Source organism: Chiloscyllium plagiosum, chromosome 38 (assembly GCF_004010195.1).
Source record: "Chiloscyllium plagiosum isolate BGI_BamShark_2017 chromosome 38, ASM401019v2, whole genome shotgun sequence".
NCBI lineage: Eukaryota > Metazoa > Chordata > Chondrichthyes > Orectolobiformes > Hemiscylliidae > Chiloscyllium > Chiloscyllium plagiosum.
In genome coordinates, this window is record NC_057747.1 from 11585235 (window position 1) to 11602268 (window position 17034).

The 17034-nt window shown below is 40.2% G+C and overlaps 1 protein-coding gene across 4 annotated transcripts in view; it reads right to left on the minus strand.

The window, feature by feature from the left end:
- ercc6 (excision repair cross-complementation group 6) overlaps positions 1–16826 on the minus strand; it is a 55415-nt gene extending 38589 nt beyond the window's left edge. Inside the window, exons 1-5 of one of the 4 annotated variants that reach the window (XM_043678841.1) lie at positions 16748–16826; positions 15030–15470; positions 13439–13559; positions 12590–12695; positions 8038–8740 (exon numbers count right to left, since the gene is read on the minus strand). In XM_043678841.1, coding sequence (XP_043534776.1) covers positions 8038–8740; positions 12590–12695; positions 13439–13559; positions 15030–15470; positions 16748–16785 — 1409 coding nt within the window. In that variant the 5' untranslated portion in view covers positions 16786–16826. Of the gene's footprint in view, positions 1–8037; positions 8741–10975; positions 11063–12589; positions 12696–13438; positions 13560–15029; positions 15989–16747 lie in introns of those variants that run through there. The other 3 variants (XM_043678842.1, XM_043678840.1, XM_043678843.1) reach the window with 3 other exon arrangements.
- Positions 16827–17034: the final 208 nt, after the last annotated feature.

Consider the following 17034-nt stretch of genomic DNA (forward strand, 5'->3'; position numbering starts at 1 on the left):
TCAGGGGTGTGATGGAGTATTTATCACTTGCTTGGATGAGTACAGCTCCAACAGCACTGAAGAAACTTGACACCATGTAGGACAAAGCAACCTGCTTGATTGACTACTTATCCACAAACATGCAGTTCTACGCGTAGCAACAGCAGTGTGTACCATCTACAAGATAAACTGCAGAAAATCACCAAGGCTCCTTTGATAACACCTTCAAAACCTACAACTACAACAATCTATAAAGACAACTGTAACAGATATAAGAGGACATCACTATCACCAAAAGCTCAATATGCTGACAAGACCTAAATCCAAGCCAGCTTAAATAAAGATTGAATCCTGTGATAATGGCATAAATCTGACCCATATGGGCCATCCAGTCAACTGTCCTGACTGGGCTCCATGCTTCCTCTCCTACCAGCTTTACTGTGGCAACATTCACTCTCACATGCATGTTCTCGTCTTACAAACTGCCACCACCATGTGTTGAAAGGATTTATAACTTGATACTCAACCTTGCAAACACACATTATAAATATACCTTCCATGGCCACCAAGTGCCAGAGTGGGAATTGAGCATGAAGTTCAGGGACAAGGATTTTATTGCTGCACTACAAGACATTCCAGGGTAATTGGGGATGAGCAATAACTGCCAGCCGTGCCACAATGGTTCACATCCTGTAAACAATTAGAATGTAGCAATCCCATCATGTCTGAGAGACTATTAGATGCTGAAGTGCATGGCAGTTAAGGATACTTTGAGAAAACCTATCAAAATCTGGATGGGTTTGTTGAGCTATAGTTCTTAATGTCCTGTTGTACAAGGAAAGCCTCCCGTATCCTCAGCACTTCGGACTTGCTACTTTGGGAAAGAGAAGCAACGCTAGCAATAAGCTACTCGTTTTCTGCACTGAAACCATTCTCAGTCAGACTCAGAATTACCCTTAGCTGAAGAAAGGCTGTGAGCTGCAGAAGCTGAACAAAAATGCTAGGAAATAAATTTGCCACTCAGATTTGCATAATTGCATTCTACAGTACTTTGTTACTGATCGTAATGCAGAAGCAAAGAGCTTGTATTGTTCTTACACAAGATTTAAAGTCCTGGAAGACCAATAAGGGCAGATTTCAGAGCAGTGAAGGCAGTTTCATTTGCATTTTCTGTTTCTTTTAGAGTATAATATCCTAACATTCATAAGCAGAAACTGCTCCACTATAAAAGGATAATAAGAACTGGAATTTGATTCTTAAGTGTTATATTTGCTGGCTCCATACTGTGTTTTTAATATTGCTAGCGTGTTTAAGCAATTTCTCATCCATTTAAAACAACACAGCATTCTCAGCTGACTTCTCTAATTCAGTAGATTAAGATGTTCAATGCAATTGGCGCGCCATCTTACTTTTATGGCATAACTGAGTGGATTTTATTGATGTGTCTTAACTGTCATAAGACATGCTTTTATTGGCACAGACATCATCTAGCAAAATTAAGATTGATAAAGCTAATTGTACACTGGAGTGAGAAATTAAAGGTGTGCACAGAGAGTTTCAGATAGTTTCCCTCGTCCAACTCCCAGTTTGGCCATTTTGACAAGTATGCACCCTCATTCATTTTAAGCTTTCACAAACACTTGGTATGTAATTAGTTTGAGAGATTAAAAAAAACTTCAAATGTAAGGAATATACATTACAATATAAAATCAGAATGCCGAGAATGTGAATTAAATTAGTCATTTGGGAAAAGTGAAACTTGAAAGACCCAAACTCACACCTGACATAGTACATAAGTAAAGCTTATTTCATTGGGAGCACAAAGGGTGTAGTTAGTTAGTTTCCTCTGACAAATATCCAGCATTTCTTTGCATTCCAACATGCTTAAGGAAGCACAGGATTCTTGAACACTGATCAAATTCTCTAAGAACTTATTAATCATTTGCTTTTTATTGAATCAATTCTGCCTAACCTGAAAGTTCAGACTCATAAACAAGAATATTGTAATAAGGACACATATTGAATGGAATATTATTTAATGCTACACAAGTATACTGGTATACAAATGTTTAACACCTTGGGTATATTAATGTTGTTGTGCTTTGGCAATAAATGGGGGACCTCATATTTTGTTTCAGATGAATCATTAGCTAGGCAAGAACAATAATTGTGATTTTGGAATTTCAATCAGTTCTCTTCATATGACATTTATGGCCCTCATTTTTTTTTAGATTAGATTACTTACAGTGTGGAAACAGGCCCTTCGGCCCAACAAGTCCACACTGACCCGCTGAAGCGCAACCCACCCAGACCCATTCCCTTACATTTATCCCTTCACCTAACACTACGCGCAATTTAACTTGGCCAATTCACCTAACCTGCAGGATTTTGGACTGTGGGAGGAAGCCGGAGCACCTGGAGGAAACCCACGCAGACACGGGGAGAATGTGCATACTCCACACAGAGAGTCACCTGAGGTGGGAATTGAACCCGGGTCACCTAACACTATGCGCAATTTAACTTGGCCAATTCACCTAACCTGCAGGATTTTGGACTGTGTGGGGAAACCGCAGACACGGGGAGAATGTGCATACTCCACACAGAGAGTCACCTGAGGTGGAAATTGAACCCGGGTCTCTGGCGCTGTGAGGCAGCAGTGCTAACCACTGTGCCACCGTGCTGCCCACGGATAATAAAATCCATCAAGTGGATGTCAGTGCCAAAAACCAAGAGTATTCCTAAAATTCATAAATCATGAAAATGGAAAGAAAATACATTGCTAAATAATTTCATTGCACTTTTAATTCACTATACATCATGATCTGTAGTAAAGCTATTACTTAAAAATGTTTTATATTTGTGGTGGTACATCCTTAAGTTCATTCAGTTGCGCCTGTTTAAGTGCTGATCGATGTCTAGTTGCAAAAACAGAGATATGGTGATGGTATATATTTGTAGGGTTCAGGGAAGAGAAGCAGAAACTTAATTAACACTTAATCGGCAAAGTTTCTCCAATGTTAACAATATGGTAGAAAAGACAAAAGATTTAAAGGTGAAGTTTAGCAGGATCAAGTTAGCAATACAGTTCAAATATAAAGGTCAAAAAATGCACAAAATTATAAATGATAGTGTGTTGCAGATTAATTTTTCACATAAGGATAATTCATTATGATAATTACTGGAATGAGCTAGAATTTATTTGTAACTAAAGTACATCACACACAGGATGACTGGACGCACTGTGTGTACTCTGCCACTAGAGGCCACTGCTGCATAATATTCAATTCCTCTTTCAATCTGCAGTCCCAAGCTAACAGCTATCAGCCAGATTTGACTGTTTCCCTGAAAACTGTCCTGCTACTGCAAACCTATAGAGTTGGCTAACATGGGAAGAAATTTAAATGGCTTGTAAATGGCCATCAGAAATGCAAATGTTACATGTTGTATTTACATTACCATTCATAAACTTTCTAACAATTACTAGAAACTTGAAATCAGGTGACAGGACTTTAGGACAGAGGGTTACAAACTAATGGCCAGCATCTTAGGAGTTGTGAGATTTCTACTTTAGTGAGCACAGTCACATAGTTTCAGTTTGTTGCTTCAAATTACGACAACGGCACTGCTTTCTTTTGAAATAGAAACCAAGGGCTGGAGAAACTCAGCAGGTCTAGCAGCATTTGTGGAGACAGAATCAAAATTAATACTTTAAGTTCAATATGACCCAATGGCTTATCTTTGGAACCAAAGAAGAGTCATTAAAAGTCATGTTTGACTAAAAATGTTAATTTTGTTTTTGATTCCATGGATGCTGTCCAACCTGCTGAGTTTCTCCAGAACTCAGTTACATTTTCAGATCTCCAGCACATCCAGTACTCTGCCTTTATTTGGTTGCTTTCCACAAGTAGTTGACACTGCCTTTTGGAATGAGTGAAATTTAGATGATCTCCCACACAAAGAAGTTTGAAAGCAATTTCTTTTGTACACTAATTCACAATCTTGAGTTAATTTATATTATACTTCAAATTTTTTTCCACTGCTACTGAATACATCCATCTTTGTTTAAAATGGATACCAATGTTTTTATTTACGGTTTTATTTTGAAACTAACTTCAAATTTGAAATCTGCCTCACAGATGATAACTAAGATGCACTCTACAGCAACAGAAAAAAATGTATAGAATCAAAAAGTTATAAAATTCATAATCCTCTTAATTTCAAGTTGCTTCATTCAAATTGTCAATTCTAGTTGAAATTCGGCAAAATTATATACTGTGTTGTTTTATTCAAAACATTTAACTCAAGCTACTAAATAATTTTGAATGGTTTCAGTAAAAAGAACCTCTCTGAATTAAAAGGAGTAAAATGCGATTGCTACATTACCAAAAGTAAACTTTCAAAATGAATTTAAAAGTTAAAACTGAAAGCTGCTTCCAACCTATTACATTATTTGCCTTTTGTGTGCCTTTAACAAAAGATAAATAGTGCCTTAATTAGATCACACAAAAAACAAAGGAAAGTGACAGTTAAAATAATACATTTTATGCAGAATGACAGTATTTACAGTTTGGTTTTTCCTATACGCTGAGCTGTAAAAGCCACAGATCTTTGTGCATTGTGGCACTGAGGAGCTTGCTTTCTCTTCACAGCAGTTCCTTTTGCTGACTTTATTTCAATATATAACTTCAAATTTCAGGGAGACTAGATGTCATACATTTTTGCAAAATTGCAGAAATCATAGAAACCCTACAGTGTAGAAAAAGACCATTTGGCCCATCAAGTCCACACCGACCCTCCAAAGAGTAACCCACTCAGACCCATTCCCCTACCTTACTGCTCTAGATTTAGCCCTTACTAATGCACCTACCCTTCACATCCCTGAACACTATGGGCAAATTAGCATGACCAATCCACCCAACCTGCACATCTCTGGATTATGGGAGGAAAGTGGAGCAGCTGGAGGAAACCCATGCAGAAATGGGGAGAATGTGCAAACTCCACACAGACAATCGCGAGGCTGGAACCGGACCTGGGTCCCTGCCGCTGTGAGACAACAGTGCAAAATGTTGAATGGTTAAAGTGTTTGCATTGAAGTAGTCATTTGCTTACAAAAACCTTCAGACAGAAGTCTAAGGCAATTGTTTGTGGTCTTCCAACCTCGCCATAAGCTTTGAATAAGAGTGCGTATCTGCTCATGATTCCAGTGCCTATTACAAACCAGTTGGACTTTTAACTGAGCTTTTAAAAAATATGTAAATCTACATTTCTAATGCATTTAAGAAGCTTCCCTGTTAGATTGCACTACCTGTTCATAAACTGTCAGTTTCTGTTGTAATTTTTGTTTGTCACACTTCTCTCACTGAGGTTCCTGTGTTTACAGCTGTAATAGAGTCATAGAGATGTACAGCATGGGAACAGACCCTTCGGTCCAACTTGTCCATGCCGACCAGATATCCCAATCCAATGTAGTCCCACCTGGCAGAATCTGGCCCATATCCCTCCAAACCCTTCCTATTCATATACCCATCCAAATGCCTCTTAAATGTTGCAACTGTACCAGCCTCCACCACTTCCTCTGGCAGCTCATTCCATACACCTACCACCCTCTGTGAAAAAGTTGCCCCGTAGGTCTCTTTTGTATCTTTCCCCTCTCACCCTAAACCTATGCCCTCTAGTTCTTAGGAAACTGCCACTACAAATGTGCCACAATGTATTTACACATTACAACCAAGTCTGGCAGCAGTGCTAGTTTCACATTTCCCAATTCCTCAGCCTGTACTGTAAAGCAGTATGCCTGTCTAGTTTGACAACATTAAACACTGGTCAAAAGAAAAGTCAAATATGAAAGAATGGTATGAGCTAACCCTCTCAAGTCAATGTTTTGAATTTTATGAGATTCCTCAGGAACAAAGCAATTGAAACTACGAATAGTTTACAATGTACCCAGGTGCTCTAATTGGTCAGTGGCAGTGCCTCTACCTCTGTGCCAGAAAATCTGGTTTCAAATGCCACCTACCCTGGAGATGCATTGTAACATGTCCAAGCAAGTTAGAATCATAGAATTCTTACAGTGTGGATACAGACCATTCAGCCCATTGTTTCCAAAGTGACCCTCCAAATAACATCTCACCCAGACCGAACCCCCCCATCCTATCCCTGTAACCTGCATTTCCCATGGCTAATCCACCTAACCTACATACACCTGGACACTACGGGCAATTTAGCACAGCCAATCCATCTTTGGATTAAAAATAAAAATAAAGTTAATTTAGAAATAACTTACAAGTGATCCAGGCAGTGGGAAAGCCCAGTGGCAGAAAGTCATACTATGTATTAATTATTTATTACAGTCCTAAATTTATCTTTCATTTGTTCCAATCTGTATCGCATGTCCTGCTCTCATAGGTTTAAGTGACATATAAATTTATCACACTTCAATTTCTAAATTATCTTACATAGCTTCATAAAATCACTTCACTCATTTTTTCTTTGCAGCTGTAAACCTACATTTTTCTAGGCTGCCCTCATAAATTTATCTTGTGGTGCTTGGGACTTGCCTAGGAACCTTGCTCAACAAAACACTCTAGATACCAGAGTCAACTAGAAACCTAAACTCCGTCTCAGATTACTAGTAAGACACTAAATATTTGGTTAGAGTGATAACAAGAAAGCTGGGATGCATTCACTATAACACTAACAACTCAGAAAGAGAGCAAATGTACTTTTATAATAGAATATAAATTCCTATCGAGATTTAAAGAGGCAAAAATATAGTGGATGCTGGAGAAAATGTCTTTATTCTCGGGTTAAAAATTGAAGCTACCAAACATGTGAGGAGAAATGTCACATGTTGTGAATAGATTCATAGCTAGCACATGATGTTTGGGGCTTTGCAAATGTCAGGAAAAATAACCAACTCAAATCAATCAGGGCAACAATCATGTAACATCTGCAAACTGATTCCATTCTGGCTGATAGCCTACCCTACAATTCTGAAAAAATGGAATTTGAAAAAATTTTTAAAAATAATTATGATGACCATTTGGGTTCAAGTTATTTTGGCTGCAGAAAACTGGAGATGTGTCATAGGTCTTCATCTCAAAGTAACATTTGTACCAGGCAATGACCATCTCAATCAGGAGATCCATCAGTTCAATGGCATTACCCTCACTGAATCCTCGATTATCAAAAATCTGGCAGTTATAGACGACAAACTATACCAGACAGCAGTATAAGTACTTCGGTGACATAAACAGGTCAGAGGCTAGGAAAGCAGCAGCTCAAGGTGGGAACAGTGTCTTCACACCACCTTCTTCAGGGAACCTAGTGATGGTCAAGCTAATAAGTAAAAAGGCCTCACATTTTTCAGCATGCTTGTTAACAGCAAATCGGGCATTGACAGTGAAAGTCTTTTACAAAATGAGGTGGTAAATGATTGAAAATGTTAAATTTACCAAAGCAAAAGCAGAAATACTAAAAGGTACTATACCTTTAATCTGTATTTGGAATTGGGAGGAGAGACCCCCCCCCCCTTCAGATTGACATTACTTCTCCAAATCTGTTTCTTTAATATACTCACATTCATTCAATCTTTCAGCTAATAAAAAGCGTTTTTCACAAACATTGGCTGCCCATAAACAATGAGGTACTTTTTTTTTCAAAAAGGTAAGTGCAGCCACTGTTATGATGTAGAAAATGTGACAGCTCCTCCCAAATAGCAATGTGATAATGGCCAGAAAATGTGTTTTTGAGCTGTTGACTGAGGGATTGGCTAGTGCACCAGGCAGAACAGTATTTTTACAGTGAATTTTTACATCAATTCAGACAGATGGGGCTTGGTTAAACATTGGATCTCAAAGTGCAGCACTCCCTCTGAACTGGACAGTCAGCTTTAACCTTTGTGCTGAAGGCCCGATGAGAGTCTTGAACACTAAATCTTGCAACTCAGAGATGCGAGTGTGACCAACTATGGTTGACAGGACAATGAATAATTCAATACTTAATTCTGAAATATATATGTTGATAGAGACCCTTTAGTATAAACGCAAATTTGCTTACCTCAATCTTTTCCTGTACAGCTCTTCATTTCCATCATCCTTGTGTGCTTTTATTCTGCGTCTCGATTCATCTTCGCCTGAGCTTGGTGAGAAAGCTTCATCTGAGTGACTCTGCTTTTGCCTTTTCTTTGGTGCTTTCTTAAATGTGCCATTATCGGACACTTCATCATCGCTGTTACCAAATTCATCTGGATAAAGTAACTCCTCATCAGGAACATAGAGTGACTCTTCACTGTCTGAGCCTCTGTCTTCTCGCCCTCCCACCAACTCTTGCAGGGAGTTCTTCTTGATTGGAGCTCCAGCTTTAAATTTAATCTCAAGAGTCTTGCGCTGCAGTTTCTGCAAATGCTTTTTCAGTTTGCGGTCTGTTCTTGACACAGTGCTATTTTTCTTGGGGCCACCTTTTGGATTTTGAGTTTTGTCATCTGATGTCTCAGTTTCGGCCTGCACAGACACTGCTGTTTTTCTCCTCTTGGCTCTTTTTGTGAAGGACTTCCTCCGAATCGCAGCCATCTTTGCCTGATCGGCCAGATACTTCTCAAAGTCTGATGCGTCATTCAGCATGATCTTGCGAGGCTCCTTTTTTGTTTCTTTCTGAGGTATTTTAGTGCCGAAGGGTGTCATCTGTCCGGTGCGGATGAGATGCTCCCATTCTGTTTCCTGTGCCGGCATTAACATACTTCCTAACGATGAAGGACCTGGTTCTGACAAGGACATTCATAGAATACCATCAAATGTAACAAGAATTTACCTTTCTTTGAAAGAAATATTTCCTGTGTAGTGCTCACAAGAATGTTATTTTATAGCATTCAAAATAATATTGCCACTGTGGTCTCAAGTAATGTACACTAAGGATAGTTTCAACTGTTTGCAGATTTGCAACTTATTGTTGGCATTTCATCCATTAACATTCATATATGGAACACAAACATGCTAGTCTGCACTTCCTATTGGGGGAAATTGAGCACTTTTTTGTGCTTTGAATAGAATTATATCCTCAGTGTTAAACTAAAGACTCCTCGATCTCACTCTCTCTTCAGGCACCACAGCCTAAGAGGGTATCAGCGACCGTGGATGTCCAGGTGTTGGTCTATGATTCGGTTTGTCAATGAATTGCAGAAGTTTGTTGTAGTTTGCCTTCTGCAGGTTACAGCTGATCAGTAGACACACCTACTTTTCTTGTTTGTCAAGATTTGCATATTGATTATTCATCTACTTGGCCAAGTTATGAAAGCACCTTCTGTGGCTATCAAGTCCCGGAATGAGACTCAAAGCTGGAGTTTGTGGCTGAGACTGTGGCTACACACTGTGCAACAGGATACCAGCAAAGACCCCTCTACTCGAGCTATTGATAACATAAAGGTCAGCAGGCGAAATGTATCTGAGGTGTATCTAAGATGAGTAGTCTAGTACTCAATTCTGTCTAGTTTAATTCCTTCATACCAATATAAACCCATCTAATGCGGTTTTCATGGGAAAAAAAAACGAATACGTGGACCGATCCCTGAGGGACAATGGATTGCCAAATTTTAGTCCTGTATAAAACCCAAGATATGAAAATTAGAACCAATGCACCACAGAAGAAAATAATCAAGATGTGGTTTTATGCACTGAGAATACCAGAATGGAAATGACAGGATATCACAGCGTAAAAGAAGGCAGTTTCGAGATTAGAATTCATCTCTAGGAAAAGAGCAAGTAATGAAAAATTCAGACAGGAATTGTCTCACTTCAATGCAATGTTTAATTCAAAATTAAATTTTGGCTACTTACCCTATCTTGCAACTCTTGGGTTAAATGAAAGGCTCAATGTATGTTCAACAACTGTTGCTTTTGAAAACCAATATGATTTATTCCTCAATTTATTTTTCAGAAATGGCAATATTGAACTCTTTAAATACTACAGATATATACAAAAGACAGGACAACATAGTTAGGCCGTCTTGTTTATTTTTCTGAAGCCACTTGGCTTCATTGAATATCTGTTGGCTATCCATTCCTGCCTAGGTTACACAAGTTTGTGGATAAGAGACCAGGAACTTATTTAGGTCATTAGGACTTGTTTAGGTCATTAGGAATGAAAATCAGAATATACCTGGCAAATACATCAGTTTATAAGCAATGAAAGTTTGATAGCATATGGGGGATGAGTGCCAGGCCAGGGCCCTCATAAAGAGACTCAGTAGGCAGGAGTCCTGAAAGCTTAGCACCAGCTAGGAATAGGACCCTCGGTCATACTGCAACATTCACTCTTACACTTGTATTATTCTACTTAAAATTATTTGCAACAAATGCAATAATGATCTGATCACTCAATCCGACTGTAAATCAAATTTTAATATGATGATAAAGAAAGAAACGTGGCACTAGAGGATGAACTTAAAATGAATATTAATACAGAAAGAGAGATATCATGTTCTTGAATTTACAAAGGCTTTTGATAAGATACCAGACGATAGGTTGATGTCAAAGATTAGGGCACCAGGAGACACAGAACAAATAGTTGAATGGATAGTAAACTGGCTAAAGACGGGAAAGCAGAGAGCAGGGGGAAACGAGTGATGATTTTGACTGAAGGAAAGAAGGCAACAAGCAGCATTCTATAAGGTCAGTGCTGGCATCACTGTTATACATAATTGGCAGCCACAAATAAGTAACTCAATTTCAAAATTCGCCAAACAGGGATATAGTTAATACCGAGGAAGAATAACACAGGATTTTTGAAACAATTGCTAAATTGTGCAGGTAAGTAGCAAATAAATTTTAATATCAATAAGTGGGAGGTGTGCACATTGGTGGCAAAGGCAGAAACGTAACCTCCACATAATCGGAATGGAGTGGTATAGCAAAGGGAGTTTCAGGTGAACAAATCAGTAAACGCAGGATCACAGCTCAGTGAAGCATTACATTTAAAAATACTAGTAAAGCACAGGTTTTACCTGAAGAGGAACACACTTGAAAGGTTATGAAGTAATGTCATTCTTGTACAGTTTCCTGGTCAGGCTACTGTAGCATACAGTGTACCATTCTGGTTTCCATACTAAACAAATGACATTGAAAACCCTTATGAGGAATGGCACCAGATCACAACGATAAGGAAAAATCAAACAGGGTTTTCTTTTCTCTTCAGAAAATAGAAGACTTGGAAAATAATGGACACTGGATAGGAGAGATGTGGACTGCTTCTATTTGTAGCAGAATCCAAAACAAGGGACTATAAATATGCAATATTGACTAATAAATCTAACAGGGGAATAAGGGGAAATTTCTTTATTCATAGTAGTTTCAGTACGGAACTCGTTACCATAGCAAGTGGTGAAGCAATTGGCTTAGACGCTTTCAAAAAAAATCTTTAACAAATAAATAAGTGTAAAGGCAATAGGAAGATTTTCTGAAAGAGTAAGCCAATGGAATGGGAGTAGACTCAAGTGAAACATCAACACAGACTAATTAGGTCAAATGGATAAAAACAATGACTGCAGATGCTGGAAACCAAATTCTGGATTAGTGGTGCTGGAAGAGCACAGCAGTTCAGGCAGCATCCAAGGAGCAGTAAAATCGATGTTTCGGGCAAAAGCACTTCATCAGGAATAAAGGCAGAGAGCCTGAAGCGTGGAGAGATAAGCGAGAGGAGGGTGGGGGTGGGGAGAAAGTAGCATAAAGTACAATAGGTGAGTGGGGGAGGGGATGAAGGTCCATAATTAGGTCAAATGGCCTATTCCTGTCCAGTACTTTTTTGTGTAAAACTGCACTGAGCTTACTACCAGAAAGTTAACTTTGTTGTACTGCTACATTTACTAAGCGGAATAGCAAATCACTGGAGTGTTTCAAATCCACTTCATGCACTTTGTGTTTTTGAGATAAACTGTGGAAATTAAGACGACAAATCAAAACTCCAAAATAATCGCGGTTAAAAATCACACAACACCAGGTTATAGTCCAACAGGTTTATTTGGAAGCACTAGCTTTCGGAGTGCTGCTCCTTCATCAGGTGGTTGAAGGAGCAGCGTCCAAAAGCTAGTGCTTCCAGATAAACCTGTTGGACTATAACCTGGTGTTATGTGATTTTTAACTTTGTCCACCCCAGTCCAAAACCGGCTCCTCCAAATAAAAAAATAATCAAGCACTGTGAACATGATAGCTGACAAATGGGACTAAAAGACTCTGAATCTCCCCAGCATTAACATGATATTCTCACTAATGTCAAAACTGTGGGTGTTTCAAGAGTACTTGACAATTCCAATCAGCCACACAGAATACTGGTTAATGTTTTAGAATCAACCTGTTTGAAAATGTTATTACACACCCTCTGAAGCAGATGGGACTTGAACCCAAACATTCTGGCTCAGAGTTAGGGACACTATAACTGCATGGTGCTCATTAACTACTCAGAGGTAAACAATCAACCTTGTTGGTTAAAATACATCTGAATCATAATGAGGTTTTGCCATCTCTGATCCATTTAGAAAACATATAGCAGACGTGATGAAAGACTGACAGGTGAAGATCTATATAAGGCAGATATTAAACTGTCACCTTAAACCTTTGTTTACCTTCATCGCACGATTCGTATTCAGCTTCAAGCTTCTGAATGTCAGCACCACTGAGCACTGCCTGGAGGTGTTTCTGTTTGGCCCTTATCTTTTTCAACTGTCTTTCCTTAGGAACAGGGATAAAACAAAAGCAAAGTCACCGGGGAGAATACTACTCACAAACTACTTGACCAGAGACAAGGATGTTCCTCTAAGAGAATATATATTGATTGCGGATGCCCTGTATAATTACACTGTTTGCACAGAAAGGATCATAGAATCCCTACAGTGTAGAAGCAGCCATTTGGCCCATCGAGTCCATACCAATCCTCCAAAGAGCATCCCACCCCAGACCCACCCCAGCCCTGTAATCTTGCATTTCCCATAGCTAACCCACTTAGCCTCCATATCAATGGACACTATGGGCAATTTAGCATGGCCAATCCACCCTAATCTGCACATCTCTAGACTGTGGGAGGAAACCAGAACACCCAGAGACACGGAATGAAATGTGCAAACACCACGCAGTCACCAGAGGGTAGAATCGAATTAAGGTCCCTGGCGCTACAAGGCAGCAGTGCTAATCACTGAGACACCATGCTGCCATGCATGCAATTAGACATTGTATGTGCACGCAAGGTACATTGTTTGATCTCTATTTAGGCTGTTGTCTTTAGGGACAGACACTCACACACACCCCTCCATGAATGAAAAATAAAAGTGAAGGCGCACACACACAGCTCCAAGAGTGAAAAATAAAAGTGATTCTCGAGTGAAAAAATTGGAATAAATGGCAATAATTTGCCATCTCAAAAAAAAGGATGAAGGGACTCTTGAAGGGTGGCACGATAAACAAGAGATGAACTGCACCTTGTTATCCTTCTGCCTTTTCACAGACTCCAGCTTTCTCCTTACTTCCTTGTTTGTAGCAGCATGAGGAGTCAACTGCTCAATGATCTTATTTGTTTGCTTCAGACAGATGGTGGTGGACCTAAATTAAAAGGTAAACACGTGAATAATTCTCGCCTCACAAAACAGAAAAACTTTGCATCAGAACTGCAGTGACAAACGAATCCAGGCAGATTGATGCACAGCTAATGAAGAGCTGATGATGGGGTTGTCAGAAATCTAGGACAGATGGGTTTCAATTCATGACTGCAGTTAAACTGACTGACACAGCCTAATTCATTGCAGTCTGAAACACTGAACCAAATCTCACTTAGTTCCTTATGACTTCCTTTATTCAATATCAATCGGGAGAGAGTGAGGACTGCAGATACTGGAGATCAGATTCAAGTGTGTGGTGCTGGAAAAGCACAGCCGGTCAGGCAGTATTCGAGGAGCAGGAGAATCAACGTTTTGGGTATAACATTTGAATCTCATTCCCGATGAAGGGCTTATGCCCAGAATGCCGATTCTCCTGTTCCTCGAATGCTGCCTGACCGGCTGTGCTTTTCCAGCACCACACACTCAACCACACTTTTCAATCGCCCCTCTGACCAAATCTGCTTCTAAAACCATTGATAGGGGTGGCTATATTGGACAGGAATTGTTGACTCTAAAAGCCTCAGAGGTTCCCTGTTTATATTCTAAATGGGCATGGAGAGATATCCGTGCCCACCATATCGCTCTGGTTGCTTCGTGAATCTTAGTGTTGGGGGTTTTCCTAACTTGAGGAACCAGGAAGCCTCACCAATGTGGACACTTACAGTCATAGAGTCATACTGCACAGAAACAGACCCTTTGGTCCAACCAGTCCATGCCACCCACAATCCCAAACTAAACTAGTCCCACCTGCCTGCTCCAGGCCCATATCCCCCCAAGCTCTTCTTATTCATGTACTTATCCAAATGTCTTTTAAATGTTTGCTTTGATCGCTTCCTCTGGAAGTTCATACCACTCTCACTGTAAAAGAGTTTCCCCTCCTGTCTTTTTTTTCCTGCCAATTGTGTGGCAGACAATTCCCAGGAAAGCCCCAAATCTCCAGTTGAAGGCTGCACCGCGCTCTCCAAAGGAAAACCCAACCTTTTGAAGCCAGGTTTCCATTGGTAACTGATCACAGAGCAACTCCCACTGAGAAGTTAGCATTTGCAGCTTCTTCAAGGCCCAATCCATCAGAACCTGATTCCTGCCACAAGGAGCAGAACTGGCAATGTGCCAGTATTTGGGTGCTAGAAATGTAGGAAGGGGTCAGCAGCAATACTACAGCATAACGCTTTGAGAGCAGCAAATTCAATTCCAGTCCCTCTTCCAAATGATATCGCTACTGTCATTTATGTCCAATGCAATATCAAGTATATTGATTTACAGCCTAGCCTAGTCCATAACATATATTTTATAAATTCAATACAGATTACCAAAATCAGAATTATGCATATCAGTGAGAGTGAACATTGTCAATCTTGATCAGAAACATTAAATTGAATTGCTTCAGCCCAGTATCATTTAAAATCTTCAGTACCTCAGATCATCTAAAACAGAACAGTACTCTTTCTCTGCATCTGCTCTTTTGGCGGCTTGACTGGCTTCACTAATCGCTCTGTCCACTTGCTGGAGAACCCCCTGCTCCAATACATCCTGGTCGTAGACATCAACTCCGAGACCTCGCAGCTCCAGAGCCTGGGCACTCTGGTCCACGGCTTGGATCTGCTGCCGATCAATCTGGACGATTTTCTGAGTGCTCCTTGTGTCGGCAGCATGGAAGGCAGTGGAAGTGGATGGTCTGCTATCCGAGGTGTCACAGTCAGCAGGAGCATCCGGATAACTAGCCAAGAATCCATTATCTTGAAGAGTCTGGGGAGCCGCCGAAATGAAGTGAGCTTCAGAATCAGCCACACCTGGTCTGCAGCAACCTGCTGAATCATCAGCTGCAGGAACTCCTGCGGTCGGCATTTTATATAATCTGTTCATTGGAGAGACAGAGCGAATGGATTTAGTTAAAAACTTTGAGCACGCAAATAACATACAAAAACATTGTTCATGGCACCATGGCAATGTCCCTACCTCTGGGTCACAAAGTTCAAGTCCATGGGTCATATAATGTCTTAATGGGATGACTACAAATATTCTTTTATTTCTCTCTCTCTATATAAATAAAACAAATATTTGGAATACTTGTGACCCTTCATGCCAAATTGTGCTCTCTGTAGAGTTTACAGGGACTCGGAGTGAAAAATATTGTCTCAAATCTATTTAATTCAGTTTGAACGGAGTGTCAGTAATCTGAAACATAAACTCTGCTTCTCTCTCCATGCTGGTGACACTATTGGACCCACAATTTTATTTACTTTATCTTAAATATGCTGTTTAGGAAACATTGTGCAAAGAAATCAATGCAACAACTGTAGTCTGCATCTGTTTATTGCTTATCTTCACCTCAATTAAAGTTTGTTAACAATTACATTTATCTGTTCATTCATAAAACAATTTTAGTAAATATTATTTAATGGATGTTTCATACACATTATTCTCAGAAGCTTCAATCAAAATAAGCATAACTTCTGCATTCTCTTGTGCGATACAGTTTGCAGACAAGCAAAAAGGAACAAAGCGACATTGAAAATACAATCCCTATAACTATTTAAAAATATTATCAGTCCATGTCTAACCTATCTTAAAAACAGAATCCAAATTGGTATAATTTTAAATATTTTAGTATGTGATATTTAATACGGATTAATATATGTACTTTGAACATCCTATGTTTAATCCCAGTTAATACCTGAACCCAGGCAGGATCATGGGTAATCCAGATTAATACCTGAACCCAGACCGGTCCATGGTTAATTTGGGTCAATAATTAACCCAGACCGGTCCATGGTTAATCTGGGTTAATAATTGAACCCAGATCGGTCCATGGTTAATCCGGGTTAATAATTGAACCCAGACCGGTCTATGGCTAATCCGGGTTAATATCTGAACCCAGACCGGTCTATGGTTAATCCGGGTTAATGTCTGAACCCAGGCCGGTCCATGGTTAATCCGGGTTAATATCTGAACCCAGGCCGGTCTATGGTTAATCTGGTCTATTTTCTAATCCGGGATCCGGTGTATAATTCGGTTAATTTCCCCCTTTATCCTCTTGCCCAGAGCCGGCCTTCCCAAGCTGCCTCTTCCATCCCTGCGCGCTGGTACCGTCCGTTACCTCACAGACCGACCCCGAGTGCCCTCCATACTCACCCGGGACAGGCTCCAAATCCAGGCCCGACCCGGACCATAGATTCACACAAACCCAGGCCCCAGGATACACACAGGAGTCCTCCTACCACAGCGGCACCAACAGGCTGGGAGGACAATGCACAGGTAGAGCCCTCCCAACACAGCGGCACCAACAGGCTGGGAGGAGGACAATGCACAGGTAGAGCCCTCCCAACACAGCGGCACCAACAGGCTGGGAGGACAATGCACAGGTGGAGCCCTCCTAACACAGCGGCACCAACAGGCTGGGAGGAGGACAATGCACAGGT